The sequence below is a fragment of the Dendrobates tinctorius genome, unplaced genomic scaffold (genome assembly GCF_039654945.1).
Source record: "Dendrobates tinctorius isolate UK_male_01 unplaced genomic scaffold, ASM3965494v1 ptg000246l, whole genome shotgun sequence".
NCBI classification, from domain to species: Eukaryota; Metazoa; Chordata; class Amphibia; order Anura; family Dendrobatidae; genus Dendrobates; species Dendrobates tinctorius.
Genome location: NW_027361913.1, coordinates 11,719,613 through 11,736,790, shown reverse-complemented (window position 1 = coordinate 11,736,790; position 17,178 = coordinate 11,719,613). Strand labels below are relative to the sequence as shown.

General features: G+C 43.4%; 1 protein-coding gene across 2 annotated transcripts in view; it reads left to right on the top strand.

Moving 5' to 3' along the window:
* Positions 1-17,178, top strand: part of ST7L (suppression of tumorigenicity 7 like) — a 184,766-nt gene that overhangs the window by 50,637 nt on the left and 116,951 nt on the right. For both annotated transcript variants that reach the window (XM_073557297.1, XM_073557298.1), the window contains exons 8-9: positions 4,648-4,745; positions 13,736-13,850. In XM_073557297.1, the coding sequence (XP_073413398.1) occupies positions 4,648-4,745; positions 13,736-13,850 (213 nt within the window). The remainder of the gene's footprint in view (positions 1-4,647; positions 4,746-13,735; positions 13,851-17,178) is intronic.

The window sequence follows — 17,178 nt, the reverse complement described above, 5'->3', positions numbered from 1 at the left end:
GGGGTCACGTGAGATGGGGGAAAGATGATGAATTCTGTTTTGTCCATGTTGAGTTTCAGATATCTAGTGGAGAAGAAGGATGAAATAGTGGACAGACATTGAGGGATTCTGGTTAGTAGGGAGGTGATATCTGGTCCAGAGATGTAGATCTGTGTGTCATCAGCATAAAGATGATACTGAAAGCCATGAGATTCTATGAGCTGTCCCAGGCCAAAGGTGTAAATAGAGAACAGCAGGGGCCCAAGGACTGAACCTTGTGGGACTCCGACAGATAGGGGGCGAGGTGAGGAGGTGGTGTGTGAGTGGGAGACGCTGAATGTCCGGTCTGTTAGGTATGATGAGATCCAGGAGAGGGCCAAGTCTGTGATGCCGAGGGATGAGAGGGTCTGTAATAATAGGGAATGGTCCACTGTGTCAAAGGCAGCCGACAGGTCCAGGAGGAGGAGGACAGAGTAGTGTCGCTTGCTCTTGGCAGTTAAGAGGTCATTGGTGACCTTAGTAAGGGCAGTTTCAGTGGAGTGGTGTGACCGGAAGCCAGATTGTAAGCGGTCGAAGAGGGAGCAAGAAGAGAGATGGGAGGACAGTTCAAGGTAGACGTGTTGTTCCAGTAGCTTGGAGGCGTATGGGAGAAGTGATATAGGGCGATAGCTAGATACAGAGGATGGGTCAAGAGAGGGCTTTTTGAGGATAGGTGTGATGGAGGCATGTTTAAAGCTTGAGGGGAAAACACCAGTTGTTAGTGACAGGTTGAAGAGATGGGTTAGGGTTGGGATGAAGACTGTGGTGAGGTTTGGGATGAAGTGGGATGGGATCGGGTCGAGTGCACAGGTGGTGAGATGTGATCTTGAGAGTAGAGTGGAGAGTCGATCTTCTGTAATGGTGGAGAAGTTGGTTTTGAAGGTGGAGGGCTGGGAAGTCGGGAGGAAGGGCTCTGGGGGTTGTTGACCAAAACTGTCCCTGATGTTATCAATTTTCTGCTTGAAAAATGAGGCAAAGTCTTCAGCTGAGATGAGTGGGGAGGGAGGAGGTGCTGGGGGGCGGAGGAGAGAATTGAAGGTGTTGAATAACTGTTTAGGGTTGTGAGACAGGGAGGATATGAGAGATGAGAAGTAGGTTTGTTTAGCTGTGGCGAGTGTGGTCTTGAAAGTAGTGAGGGACTGTTTGAATGCGATGAAGTGCTTGTTGGAGTGGGATCTTTTCCATCTGCGCTCAGCAGCCCTGGAAGCTCGCCTCAGCTCTTTGGTCAGGCTGGTGTGCCAGGGCTGTCTGTTGATTTTGCGAGTTTTGGTATGTGTAAGTGGGGCAGCGGATTCCAAAGCTACAGCTATTGTGGTGTTATATAGAGCGGCAGCGTCATCCGCATTGTGTAAGGAACTTATATCTGTAAGAGGGAGGAGGGATTCAGAGAATGAGTGTAGGTCAAGGTGTTTAAGATTCCTGCGAGGGTGTGAAAGTTTGTGGGGTGGGGATTGTAGACATGGAGTGAAGAGGGAAGAGAATGTGAGCAGGTTGTGGTCAGAGAGAGGAAGAGGTGAGTTAGAGAGGTTAGATAGGGAGCAGAGGCGGGTGAAGATGAGGTCCAGTGTGTGGCCATCTTTGTGGGTGGCTGTAGAAGACCATTGAGTGAGGCCGAAGGAGGAAGTGAGAGATAGAAGTTTAGTGGCAGCTGAGAGGGAAGTGTCGATGGGGATGTTGAAGTCGCCCACGATGATAGTAGGGATGTCCGCGGAAAGGAAATGAAGTAACCAGGTGGTGAAGTGGTCAAAGAAGGTGGTGGCTGGCCCTGGGGGGCGGTAGATGACAGCCAGTTGGAGGTTGGAGGGGGAGTAGATGCGCACAGAGTGCACCTCAAAGGAAGGGAGGGTAACAGAGGGTGGCAGTGGGATTGGGGTGAAGGAGCAGGTATCTGACAGGAGAAAACCAACTCCTCCACCATGTTTGCTGCTGGGGCGGGGGGTGTGAGAAAGGTGGAAGCCGCCATACGAAAGTGCAGCAGGAGAGGCTGTGTCAGAAGGGGTGAGCCAGGTTTCGGTGATGGCGAGGAAGGAGAGTTTGGTAGTAACAAAAAGATCATGGATGTAGGAAAGCTTGTTGCAGACAGAGCGAGCGTTCCACAGAGCTCCTGTTAGTGGGACTGGGGAAGCGGGGGCTGGGTGAATGGGTATAAGGTTGGAGAGGTTACGGAAGGTTGTGATAGAGTGTGGATGGGAGGTAGAAATGACTGTGGGAATGTGGTGAGGAGGACCAGGATTTGGGGAGATATCGCCAGCAGTGAGAAGGAGCAGAGAAAGTGTTAGCAGGTGGGAGCAGGAGAGGGCATGAGGGGGCTGTCTGTGTTTAGAGACAGAGGATTGTATGTTAAGGAACAGTTTTGAGGCGGAGGTGAGGTGGATGGGGAGGATTGAAGAAGAGATGAACAGTTCCTTACTAGGAGTAGGGATTAGGGGAATTAGCAGAAAGTGAAGGATTATTGGGGTGAAAGTGAAAACAAACAGAAACATTGTTTACAGTGACTGTGTCCAGTTACCTTCAGTTCCCTTCTGGTTCACTTCTGGTTTTAATTCTTAAATTAATCTTCACACTTCTAGCACACACTTATAGCAATCACAATGCAGACTGAAGTCTATGCAGACTTGTGCTCTGCAATATATGTACAACTAAGTGCAGTCAGGTGTGAAGCAGAGAGGAGTGGTCTCTGCTCATTTTGGTCAGACAATTAAGAGTGGACCAGATGTATATGATCAAGCCAGAGTAAACAAGGTCATAAATAACACTGGGGTAAGCTGGGGTTAGCTGAAAGGCATACCATGTGAATGCTAGGTGCAGAGGCAAGTCTATGTGCAAAGCTGGGTGATGCACTGTGTGTCCTTCATAGACAGACAGCAGGAGAGCAGGAGAGCTGGGTGGATGGACATACCATGTGAATGCTAGGTGCAGAGGCAAGTCTATGTGCAAAGCTGGGTGATGCACTGTGTGTCCTTCATAGACAGACAGCAGGAGATATTGGACCAGTACATAGATAAGGAGTCCGGATGTTAAAGATCCCCAACTCACATCAGGACTACAAGATCCCAGATACTTTCAGCTGCATTACATCTAATGTGGTGTACTTAATTATTTGTACTAAATGTCCAACTGGGGGTCTCTATGTGGGGGAGACAGGGCAAAAGCTTAGAACAAGGATGAATGCTCATCGTCACACAATAAGAGAAAAAAGAAGGGATCTACCTGTGGCAAAACATTTTTGTATCCCTGATCACAGCAACATGGATATGAAATTACTGGTATTGAAAGGTAACTTCACATCTCAGAGAGAGAGACGAGTTTGGGAGTATAAATTTATGACGACCTTTGACACTCTCAGTGCTGGAATGAATGTGTCGAATGGATTTATGTCTTTTTACATCAATTAAGGAATTTGCTTTCAAGACCTGGTGGGGGCATCACAACACATTAGGAGACCCCAATCAGAGGACTATAAAACATCCGGACTCCTTATCTATGTACTGGTCCAATATTTATGTTTCTCCCTCTCCCATATTGATAGTTCTGCTTCACGTCACTTGTCTTATCCATTGCATTTTTACTGTGTTGTATTGTGCATAAATATGTGACTCTTCAGATTTTGTATTAGTCTAGCCTGAAGAAGAGACCTGAGTAGTCTCGAAAGCTTGCAGTGTGTTACCATCTTTTCAGTTAGCCATTAAAAGGTATCAACCACTGAGGACTCTCAATTCTGAATATTTTTCTATCTACTGGCTTACACGGTACAAAGATATACATCTTTCCTGTATCAACCTTGTGGTGGGTGCTGATATATGGCCCTCATCAATAAAGGAAATTAATATCAAAAAAGCTATTACCCATTGATGAAGTGACAGTGCACATGTATCCAAACAATCCTCAAATAATTATCAACAGCAAACCACAAAGAAACAGAATGATGCTGAAATATAGTGGACCAAATTCCATCTGGTATGTGAGGCACCAAGGGTATGTCACAAATACTGTGCTAGGATACTATTAAAAATGCTATTGTTTAAATTCTAAAGAGCAGACCCCAATGAACCCTTACCGAATGTACCCTTTTACGCACGTTTCGCTTGTGCTTCTTCAGAGAGAGTTTCAAACCGTGTGTAATACATCTATTTCTTTTTCTACAAATAGCGAGTACAATTATAATCCTTACTATCAGCAGAAACTAAAAATCTATGGGTCTGTGATATCCTCCAGCAGAGCTGTTGAGTTGGTAGGCCAAACCTCTGACTCCGACTCCTCAATTTCCATGACATCAACTCTGACTCCACCAAAATGGGCTGTGACCGACTCCACAGCCCTCCCAAGGGTGTGGAGTTGGTAAGCTAAATCTCCGACTCCTCAATTTCCATGACACCGACTCCACCATAATGGACTCCAACTCCACGACTCTGACTCCACAGCCCTGTCCTCCAGGCCGTTATGCCCAGTGCACTGAAAGCCATATTGGTAGGCGTCGGTAGGTTGTTCTACTCTTTGATATTGTTTTTATGCATCTCCACAGGCAGATTGTCACGTCAGCTATTTCTTGCATTTACATTGCATATCAGATGCCAGTGCATTTTGAACTAAGGCTAAATATTTTCACTAAATTTTCCTTTTTGTACACAGAAAGGGACATGAATGTGTTGGTTTACGCAAAGAGAAGGCTGGCCATGTGTGCAAGAAAACTAGGGAGGGTCCGGGAATCTGTAAAAATAATGAGAGATGTAAGTATCACTTGTCCATCTCACTGGGCATTTTATGGAAAATTGTTGTATTATAAAATTTGTATCACTTTAAAGATCTTGTCCAGAGGAAATGTTATACAGAGCCCAACTACACATGAATGTGCTTTTAGAAACACATTGACTGCATCTTCCCAATTAATTACAGGAATCAGTGGCTTCTGATATTCTGGAATCAGACAGGGCAGAAGGTCCTCTCTGGCCTTAGTTAGCTGTAATCTGTAATATATAAGGAGCTGAACTCTAAATTTATGGTGATCTTGCAGGCACAGAAGGCTGCAAGCGAAATCACCTGATAGAGGATGGCTGTTATTGACAGCTGCTCTACTACAGCAAAAAGCATGGCCTTGACACTAGTATATTATGCCCTAATGAACAGCGACCATGATATCTAAGGGATGTGAACCCTTACAAAGATTGACTGATATCCCTTAGATGTCGTGGTCGCTGTTATGAATAGCAGCCCACGTACCACCAGAACAGCCGTGTGGTTATTAGGCTGTTCTTCAGACATGGCTCACTGACGGGCAATTGTGAATTATGATACCTTGTATGTTCAAATGTAGTTGGACAAAAAAGTTAAGTAAAGTTTCATAAACTGATCAAAAAGTGAAGTCACAAATGAATAGGCTACTGAAAGTAATAAAACATTTGAAAACCAAACGTATTTGTTATCATCATATAACAAAGCACTGGGTTGCCAAAGCACCATCTTTAGATGTACCCACTCTTCGTTCAGTTTTGGAATACACACCCAAACTTCTACTCTCTGCTATATAGAGGTGACTTTCTGTATATTTCCCCACAGAGGGGCACCTGATGGGAATGTACCCCACAGACCCATGCCCAAAATGCTGACCTGGAAGCCAGACCCTCATCTTTGCCCAAATTCAGCATATATTACTACATCCAAAAAAATAAACTAATTGTGTCCCCTTTGTTCTCACTCTTTGCATTATTTGGCTTGCTATACACCTTTAAATTCAGGAATACTAAAAATAACAAGGCATTATTTCACTGTGTAGCAGCCACAGCAGAAAACAGACTAATTTTCAGTTGTGCCTTCCTAAACACTGGAGCCTGATTTATTAAGAATGGTGGTGTATTTTACAGTTTAATGAAGGGTCGTGGTGTGGTAGTATTCACCTAATTCATTAACGGGTGCATCTGGTCACTGGCATGTTCCTCCGTGCACCTCTCCAGAATTGTTGCAGGGACTGGAGAACCTGTCTGGTATCCGTTGCGGTCCCAGGTAGCTTCGGAGCGGCGCCTTCAGGCTGTAGTACAAGGCTTCTTGGCCTAGGAAACTGGCCACCTCTGTAAGTTAAATTCCCGCGATTTTCCAGCGCAAAAACTAGTGATTTGCAAGCGTACTTAGTTAGGTCCATATATATTTGGACAGAGACAACATTTTTCTCATTTTGGTTCTAGACATTACCACAATAAATTTTAAACAAAACAATTCAGATGCAGAGGAAGTTCAGACTTTCAGCTTTCATTTGAGGGTATCCAAATTAAAATTGGATGAAAGGTTTAGGAGTTTCAGCTCCCTAACATGTGCCACCCTGTTTTTAAAGGGACCAAAAGTAATTGGACAATTGACTCCAAGACTATTTCATGGACAGGTGTGGGCAATCCCTTCATTATGTTTAATGAAGGGTCGTGGTGTAGTAGTATTCACCTAATTCATTAACGGGTGCATCTGGTCACTGGCATGTTCCTCCGTGCACCTCTCCAGAATTGTTGCAGGGACTAGAGAACCTGTCTGGTATCCGTTGCGGTCCCAGGTAGCTTCGGAGCGGCGCCTTCAGGCTGTAGTACAAGGCTTCTTGGCCTAGGAAACTGGCCACCTCTGTAAGTTAAATTCCCGCGATTTTCCAGCTCAAAAACTAGTGATTTGCAAGCGTAATTAGTTAGGTCCATATATATTTGGACAGAGACAACATTTTTCTCATTTTGGTTCTAGACATTACCACAATAAATTTTAAACAAAACAATTCAGATGCAGAGGAAGTTCAGACTTTCAGCTTTCATTTGAGGGTATCCAAATTAAAATTGGATGAAAGGTTTAGGAGTTTCATCTCCCTAACATGTGCCACCCTGTTTTTAAAGGGACCAAAAGTAATTGGACAATTGACTCCAAACTATTTCATGGACAGGTGTGGGCAATCCCTTCATTATGTCATTCGCAATTAAGCAGATAAAAGGCCTGGAGTTGATTTGAGGTGTGGTGCTTGCATTTGGAAGGTTTTGTTGTGAAGGAAACATGCGGTCAATGGAGCTCTCTATGCAGGTGAAACAAGCCATCCTTAAGCTGCAAAAACAGAAAAAACCCATCTGAGAAATTACTACAACATTAGGAGTGACAAAATCTACAGTTTGGTACATCCTGAGAAAGAAGGAAAGGAAGCACTGGTGAACTCATCAATGCAAAAAGACCTGGGCGCCCACGGAAGACAACAGTGGTGGATGATCGCAGAATAGTCTCCATGGTGAAGAGAAACCCCTTCACAACAGCCAACCAAGTGAACAACACTCTCCAGGAGGTATGTGTATCAATATCCAAATCTACCATAAAGAGAAGACTGCATGAAAGTAAATATAGAGGGTTCACTGCACGGTGCAAGCCACTCATAAGCATCAAGAATCAAAAGGCTAGACTGGACTTTGCTAAAAAACATCTAAAAAAGCCAGCACAGTTCTGGAAGAACATTCTTGAATGGCCAAGTCAGTCACCTTATCTCAACCCAATTGAGCATGCATTTCACTTGTTAAAGACTAAACTTCAGACAGAAAGGCCCACAAACAAACAGCAACTGAAAACCACCACAGTGAAGGCCTGGCAGAGCATCAAAAAGGAGGAAACACAGCGTCTGGTGATGTCCATGAGTTCAAGACTTCAGGCAGTCATTGCCAACAAAGGGTTTTCAACCAAGTACTAGAAATGAACATTTTATTTACAATTATTTAATCTGTCCAATTACTTTTGGTCCCTTTAAAAACAGGGTGGCACATGTTAACCCCTTAACCCCCAAGGGTGGTTTGCACGTTCATGACAGGGCCAATTTTTACAATTCTGACCACTGTCCACTGACCACTGAGGTAATAACTCTGAAATGCTTCCATGGATCCCAGTGATTCTGACATTGTTTTCTCGTGACATATTGTACTTCATGATAGTGGTAAAATTTCATTCATATAACTTGCGTTTATTTGTGAAAAAAAACGGAAATTTGGCAAAAATGTTGAAAATTTCACAATCTTCCAACTTTGAATTTTTATGCCCTTAAATCACAGAGATACGGCACACAAAAAACTTAATAAGTAACATTTCCCACATGTTTACTTTACATCAGCACAATTTTGGAACCAAAATTTTTTTTTTTGTTAGGAAGTTATAAGGGTTAAAAGGTAACCAGCAATTTCTCATTTTTGCAACACCATTTTATTTTTACGGACCACATCACATTTGAAGCCACTTTGAGGGGTCTATATGATAGAAAATACCCAAAAGTGACACCATTCTTAAAACTGCACCCCTTAAGGTGCTCAAAACCACATTCAAGAAGTTTATTAACCCTTCAGGTGCTTCACAGGAATTTTTTGAATATTTAAAAAAAAAAATGAACATTTAACTTTTTTTCACAAAAAAAAATACTTCAGGTTCAATTTTTTTTATTTAACCAAGTGGAAAAGGAGAAATTGGACTGGAAAAGTTATTGTGCAATTTGTCCTGAGTACGCTGATACCTGATATGTGGGGGGGGGGGGACCACTGTTTCGGTGCATGACAGAGCTCAGAAGGGAAGGAGCGCCGTTTGACTTTTTCAATGCATAATTGGCTGGAATTCAGTTCGGACGCCATGTCACGTTTGGAGAGCCCCTGATGTACCTAAACAGTGGAAACCCCCCACAAGTGACCCCATTTTGGAAACTAGACCCCCCAAGGAACTTATCTAGATATGTGGTGAGAACTTTGAACCCACAAGGGCTTCACAGAAGTTTATAACGTACAGCGGTACAATTAAAAAATCATATTTTTTCCACAAAAATGATCTTTTCACCCCCAATTTTTATTTTCCCAAGGGTAACAGGACCCTAAAAGTTATTGTGCAATTTGTCCTGAGTACGCTGATACCCCATATGTGGGTGTAAACGACTATTTGGGCGCATGGCAGAGCTTGGAAGGGAAGCAGCGCCATTTGACGTTTTTGGCTGGAATTGAGATCGGACACCATGTCGCGTTTGGAAAGCCCCTGATGTACCTAAACAGTGGAATCCCCCCACAAGTGACCCCATTTTGGAAACTAGACCCCCTGTGGAACTTATCTAGATGTGTGGTGAGCACTTTGAACCCCCCAGTGCTTCACAGAAGTTTATAACGCCCGGGCGTGAAAATAAAAAATTCGTATTTTTTCCACAAACATGATCATTTAGTCCCCAATTTTTTATTTTCCCAAAGGTACCAGGAGAAATTGGACCCCAAAAGTTGTCCAATTTGTCCTGAGTACACCGATACCCCATATGTGGGAGAAAACTACTGTATGGGCACACGTCGGGGCTTGGAAGGGAAGTAGTGACGTTTTGGAATGCAGACTTTGATGGAATGGTCTGCGGGTGTCATGTTGCCTTTGGAGAGCCCCTGATGTACCTAAACAGTGGAAACCCCCCACAAATGACATCATTTTGGAAACTAGACCCCCTAAGGAACTTATCTAGATGTGTGGTGAGCACTTTGAACCCCCAAGGGCTTCACAGAATTTGTAATGCCCGGGCGTGAAAATAAAAAAAATCGTATTTTTTCCACAAACATGATCATTTAGTCCCCAATTTTTTTATTTTCCTAAGGGTACCAGGAGAAATTGGACCCCAAAGGTTGTTGTCCAATTTGTCCTGAGTACGCTGATACCTCATATGTGGGAGAAAACTACTGTATGGGCACACGTCGGGGCTCGGAAGGGAAGTAGTGATGTTTTGGAATGCAGACTTTGATGGAATGGTCTGCGGGTGTCATGTGCGTTTGGAGAGCCTCTGATGTGCCTAAACTATTGAAACTCCCCACAAGTGACCCCATTTTGTTAACTAGACCCCCCACGGAACTTATCTAGATGTGTGGTGAGCACTTTGAACCCCCAAGTGCTTCATAGAAGTTTATGACGCCCCGGCGTGAAAATAAAAAAAATCATATTTTTTTTCCACAAAACTGATATTTTTGCCCCCAATTTTTTATTTTCCTAAGGGCAACAGGAGAAATAGGACCCCAAAAGTTGTTTTGCAATTTGAGTAGGTTGATACCCCATATGTGGGGGTAAAACACTGTTTGGGCGCATGGCAGAGCTTGGAAGGGAAGGAGCACCATTTGACTTATTCAACGCCGAATTGGCTGGAATTGAGATCAGACACCATGTTGCGTTTGGAGAGCACCTGATGTGCCCAAACAGTGGAAACCCCCCAATTCTAACTCCAACCCGAACCCCAACACACCCCTAACCCTAATCTCAGCCCTAACCCTAGCCCTAACCCTAGCCCTAACCCTAATGGGAAAATGGAAATAAATACATTTTTTTAATTTTATTATTTTTCCCTAACTAAGGGGGTGATAACAGGGGCTTTGATTTACTATTTATGGCGGTTTTTATATTTGGCAGCTGTCACACGCTAAAAGACGCTTTTTATTGTAAAAATAGTTTTTGCATCACCACATATTGAGAGCTATAATTTTTCCATATTTTGACCCACCGAGTCATGTGAGGTCTTATTTTTTGCGGGACGAGTTGACGCTTTTATTGGTATCCTGTTCGGGCACGTGACATTTTTGATCGCTTTTTATTCCGATTTTTGGGACGCAGAATGAACAAAAACCTGCGTTTCATGAATTTCTTTTGGGTCGTGCGTTTACACCGTTCCGCGTGCGGTAAAATTGATAAAGTGGTTTTATTCTTCGGGTCAGTACGGTTACAGCAATACCTCATTTATGCCGTCTTTATATGTTTTGGCTCTTTTATGCAATAAAAACAATTTTATATAAAAAATAATTATTTTTGCATCGCTTTATTCTGTGAGCTATAACTTTTTTATTTTTTCTCTGATGATGCTGTGTGGCAGCTCGTTTTTTGCGGGACAAGATGACGTTTTCAGCGGTTCCATGGATATTTATATGCGTCTTTTTGATCGCGCGTTTTTGCATTTTTTGTTCGGCGGTATGATAATAAGACATTTTTTTTGCTTTGTTTTTTATTTTTATTTTTTAAGGGGTTCGCTAAAGAAGTTAACTAATGGGACAGTTTTATAGGGCGGGTCGTTACGGATGCGGCGATACCAAATATGTGTACATTTATTGTTTTCTTGTTTTTTTTTATTTCCAAAAAATGAAATTATTAGGGAGTATTTTTTTTTTTTAATTTATTTAGCGATTTTTTTTTTTTTTTTAATTATTTTTACACTTTTTTTTTTTTTTTTTAACTTTGTTAGGTTGTCCCAGGGGGGACATCACTGTCCTGTGACAGATCGCTGATCTGTCACATCACAGATCACTGTGACAGATCGGCGATCTGTCACAGGCATTGAAGAAGACTTCCTCTTGCCTGCGCTTTGCAGGCACTGAGGAAGCCAGCTCCCTGCAGGCCCCCGAAGGTCCCCGTCGCCATCTTGCATTCGGGGACCTGCAGGGAAGGAGCCCCCCGCAGCAGCGCTGCACATTGCGCTGCTGTAGGGGGCTCAGGGAAGCATGGAGGGATCCCCCTCCCTGCCGATGCTTCTCTTTAACCCCCGGTACACCGCGATCGTGTTTGATTGCGGTGTGCAAGGGGTTAACGTGTCGGGGGCGGTCCGTGACTGCCCCTGACACATTGTGCCGGGTGTCAGCGTGGGTGCCACGTGGGCGCCGCTGATCGCTGTGACGTACTATCCCGTCCCTGGGAATTAAGTCCCAGGGCACATGGACGGGATAGTTCGTCACATGGCAGTAAGAGGTTAAGGAGCTGAAACTCCTAAACCCTTCATCCAATTTTAATGTGGATACCCTCCAATGAAAGCTGAAAGTCTGAACTTCAACTGCATCTGAATTATTTTGTTTATAATTCATTGTGGTAATGTCTAGAACCAAAATTAGAAAAATGTTGTCTCTGTCCAAATATATATGGACCTAACTGTAGCTTGCAGAATGCTAGCGTTTTCCAAGCGATCTGTAGCATCGCTTGGAGAACTGATTGACAGGTTGGTCACACTCGTCAAACATAGTGTTTGACGAGTGTGACCAACTTTTTACTATTGAGGCTGCCTATGCAGCATCAGTAGTAAAAAGATATAATGTTAAAAATAATAAAAAAAATAAAAAATCGGGTTATATTCACCTTCCGGCGTCCCGCGCAGCCTTCCCGGGCCTCAGCGATGCTCCCGTTCCCAGTAATGCCTTGCGAGACCTTTGATGATGTCGCGGTCTCGCGAGGAATAGGGACCGCTACAGTATCGCGAGACCGCGACGTCCTCAAAGGTCTCGCAAGGCATTACTGGGAACGGGAGCATCGCTGAGGCCCGGGAAGGCTGCGCGGGACGCCGGAAGGTGAATATAACCAGATTTTTTTTATTTTTTATTCTATTTTTTACAGGGATATGGTACCCACAGCCTGGAGGAGAGTCTCCTCTCCTCCACCCCATGGGTACCATCCACAAATGTTCTGCTTACTTTTCGCATGGTGGGCACAGCCACTTGAGGAAAGTAAGCAGAACAATGCATTCCAATGTGGGCGGAATCCCCGCGATTCCGCAAAATTAATGAGCATGCTGCTGATTTTTCCACGATGCGATTCCGCCGTGGGAAAATCCGCAGCATTATCACAGCATTGCGGAATCCCATAGGAATGCATGGGATGCTGTTATTTTTGCTTTTTCGCGGCAAAAACGATAGTTAAAAACCGCCACAAAAACGCGACGTGTGAACGCAGCCTAAGACTGCCTAGATGACTGGTAACCTAAACCACAGGCAGTACTCAGTAGTGTTAAATGCACCCTGTTTGTGTATTTATGGATTCCAAACTATGGGCGGCATCAATCTTTGCCTGGCTGCATGATACACCCCGTAGACGGCTTTTCCCAGCGCCACTCCTGGTGATTGACTGGTGTTTTCCGATGTGCACACCATACAACTTGAGCAGCGAAAGAAGAAGCCGTCCAGCTCTTTAAGCTATATTTTATATCCAGCGTTTCAGAGAAAAATATATCAGGCTGCAATCGTGCCCATGGTTTGGGTGCAATGAATCTGCTGACAGGTTCCTTTTAAAAATCCCTAGTTTGTTGAGAACCGAGCTGATGTTTAACAAGAAGTAAATGGCAAAGTTTCTTATTCTCAGAAGCACTATCTATTTATGATGATGAGACAACCTCTTAAATGTACTAAAGTGGGGTACATCAGTGGGGTCTTGTCTTCTACCAATAGAGAAGACCTGTTGGCCACTGTCCTGGGCAATGTAACAGTTAAGGAATCTTGAAGGTTGATTCAGCCTAAAGGTTGTGACTAAATGCATAATTCTGTCTCCTATACAGTCATATGCACCATGCATTTTTCCGAACACAAAACTATAATTAAAGTGATTAAAGAAATCCTAGATGGCTGTTTGGCTTGTGGAAAAAGATTACAGAAGCTCCAATAACTGAGCTTATTTTACAGAAGTCCCCCCTCTGCCTCTGTAATGCTATATCGCAGCTGTCAGCGTAAAAGGAGTACCGTACGTGGAACTATTCCTGTGTGTAACGTATTACAGGCCTGATTGATTGTCACTCTGAAAAATGATGTATCAAAACCAGTCATTAATAACAAGTAAAGCATAAAATACATTTACTGAAGCTAAGCAATTACTAATCAGACTGCAATGTACCCTAATTAGCTTCCACTCGCACCAGAAAAACGGAATAATTGCTCGGGAATGTGAAAGTAATGATATATTTGTTTTATCTAATTGATGTATTTACTTGCAGCTAATGAAAGAGTTTCCTCTGCTCAGCATGGTAAATATCCATGAAAACTTGCTGGAGGCTTTGCTGGAATTGCAGGCATATGCGGATGTTCAGGCAGTGCTTGCTAAATATGACGGTAAGCTGAACTTTGCCCAAGAGGCACGCTGCCCATAGATTCCATTTAAACAATGTAACAAAATATACAAAACCAGACTTAAAAAAGCGTAAACGGCATGACGAGGTAAACATCATTTATCCAGATACTTGAAGGGGTTGTCCGGTCTGCAGTCACTCTACTTGAATCCTAAAGCTGGAGTCACACATAGCAATCTCGCTAGCGAGATCGCTGCTGAGTCACAACTTTTGTGACGTAACAGCGATCTCACCAGCGAGATCGCTGTGTGTGACGGCGATCAGCGACCGCCCCCCCTGCCGGTATCGCTGATCGCTGCAAGAAACCTCTGGACTTTTTTTTCGTCGCTGGTCTCCCGCTGGCCAGCACGCATTGCTGCGTATGACAGGCGGGAGACCCAGCGATTAGCTGTAAAAAAAAATAATAAAAAAAATAAAACATATTGCTATTCTCACCTTCCGACGTCCCGCGCAGCCATCCCGCCTCTCTCCACGCTCCCGGTCCCAGTGATCCTTTGCACGAATGACTGCGAGACGTCACGCTCCCGCGAGACCGTGACATTCTCGCAAAGGATCACTGGGACCGGGAGCGTGGAGAGAGGCAGGATGGCTGCGCGGGACGTCGGAAGGTGAGAATAATAATATTTTTTATTTTAATTCTATTTTTTTACAGGGATGGCATCAGTGCTAACGAACACAGCGATGCCGCGCGCTTGGCATCGCTGTGCTAATCGCTGGTGAAGCTGTCTGTGTGACAGCTCACCAGCGATGACATAGCAACTTACCAGCGATCCTGACACGTTGATATCGTTGTCGGGATCGCTGGTGAGTCGCTATGTGTGACTCCAGCTTAACACTGCATGCACTGTCAGCAGTGAGAATTCTCCATTGCCAGGAGCAGGCGGACATATGACCGCACGTTTGCAATTCGCATATTTCCATTCACATTCCGACTAGACTTTATCTGGGCTCGCTCAATACACTTGCATAGGAGTAGGCCCTGCCCATTTAGTCTGCATGTGACCGCAATATACCAATACATAGGTATATTTGTTTGAAAACAAAAATAAACAACAGAATTACACGTTTGATATCGCTGCGTCCGGAACAATCCGACCTATAAAGCTGTCACACTGGTTAATCCCTTCAGGGAACTCCGTAAATAAATAAAAAAAAGTGGCAAAAACTATGGTTTTTCATGATACCATCGAACAAAAAGTGAAATAAAATTGGATCAAATAGACGAATATAAGTAAAATTCGTATTGCTGAAAACGCCATCTTGTCCTGCAAAAAACAAACTGGCATACATCTCCAACAGTGGAGAAATTAAAAAGCTATAGCTCTCATAACTTGGCAATGCAAAAACAACTCTTTTTTTCTAAATAATTGCTTTCATTGTGTTAAAGCAGCAAAACATAAAAAAAATTATAAATGTGGTATCGCTGTAATCGTACTGACTGTAAGAATAAAGCTGCTTCATAAATTTTACCACACGGTGAACAACATGTAAAATAATATATCCTGAATAGCTGTTTTTTTGTTGATTTTGCCTCCCAAAAATTGGAATAGAGAGCGATTGAAAAAAATGTTATGTGCCCAAAAATGGTACCCATAAAAATGTCAACTCCTCCTGCAAAAGAAAGCCCTCACTTGACTCAACCAAAATATAGAAATATTTTAAATCTCAGAATATTTCTTTAGTGTGTGACAGCAGCCAAACATAAAAAAACTATATAATCTGCTTTCTCTGAAATCGCACCAACCCGAAGAATAAAGTCACCTTATCACTTATACCACACGAGAAACTACGTAAAAACTAAATAAAAGCAATTCTTGACCTGCTACTGATTTGTTCCCTCTGCCTCCCAAATTGCAGTAAAGCTCGGCTCACATGTATCCTGCTCTGAGTGCTTACATCAGGGTTTCCATCTAAATCTCTGAACTACGGTGATTCAGACGGAACCCACTGCGGAAGATTCCCTATAATGAGACAGATGGAGACAATGTGGATGCCGTCTGACCTGTGATCTGACGGTGTCCGTCTTTTTAGGCGTGCATAAAAGCACAGTTGGCCACAGTTTTGTGCACTTTTGAAAAGGACAATGCTGAACAGAGGCCAGATGGAGTCCATAGTAACTGCTGCCTCATTATAGTAAATGGACCCTTCGGGGGTTTCATCTGATTCACGTCATTCTGAGATTTAGATGGAACCCCCAATATAAGTGCTCAGTGTAGAACACAGGATAAATGTGATCCAAAATGTTCCCAGTAAAAGCTTCAAATCAATCCACAACAAAAGCAAGTCCCCACTCATGTCCATAATCTGTCAATGAAAATACAGGGGGCTTCCATGGTACTGGTAGCACAAAGACTCTGGAAAAGTGCTAAGGCTCCTCTCCACCCATAAGAAATCCAACAAATTCTGTGTCTCAAATGTCCCCCTTTCTAGCCCCAGTGTGCCTAAAGCACATTTAGTATCCACATGTTTGGCATTTCTGTGGCGATGGAGACTACTTCATTTTCAGATGCATATCTCCAGAAGCACGAGCTGGGCATAATGTATGGCCAGGCCCTACAACGTACTAGGCCCTACAACGTACAAGTACTACAATGGCAAATTTGCAATTTTCACTCGGCAACATCCACTGCTGCTTGTTTTTGGAAAACACCCGTGGAGTCAAATCATCATTACACCTGTAGATAAATTCCCAGAGGGGTGACATTTCCAAAATTGGGTCATTTGAGTGGGAAATCTGCTCTTCTGGTACTTAGGGACTCTATATATGACGTCTGCAAACTATTCTGTGATAATTTGTTCTCTGAATGTCAAATAGCGCTCCCTCCCTCTCGAGTCTCGCCATATGGCTAGGTAGTACTGTGCAGCCACATGTGGGGTATTGCCACGATCAGCAAAAATTGTGTGACATATCTATTCCAGCAAATTTTGCTCTCCAAAAGTCCCTAAAGAAAAAAAAATTGGTTTTGTAAATTTTGTTGGGAAATAATAGGGTATTTAGTTTGTGGAATATGATGCCGCTATATAAGCAAGTATAATGATGAATAAATAAGATATATGCAAAAGGAAGTGAGAAGGTGCACTAAAGATTTTGACCAAGGGGTGCACTGAGTGCCCGGGCTTGGTTTGAACAGTCATTTTGTGTTAGCAGACTCTTGCCATTGGCAATTAGCAGTTCTATAGTTCTGAAAATCTCTGATTTAAAGGGGACCAAGGTTTATTTTTATATTGAAATTGTGGGTGTCTATCACTTTGGAAAGAGGTTTTAGCATTAATATGTGTTTACACTATAGTGTAGTACCTTCGTAAGGCCT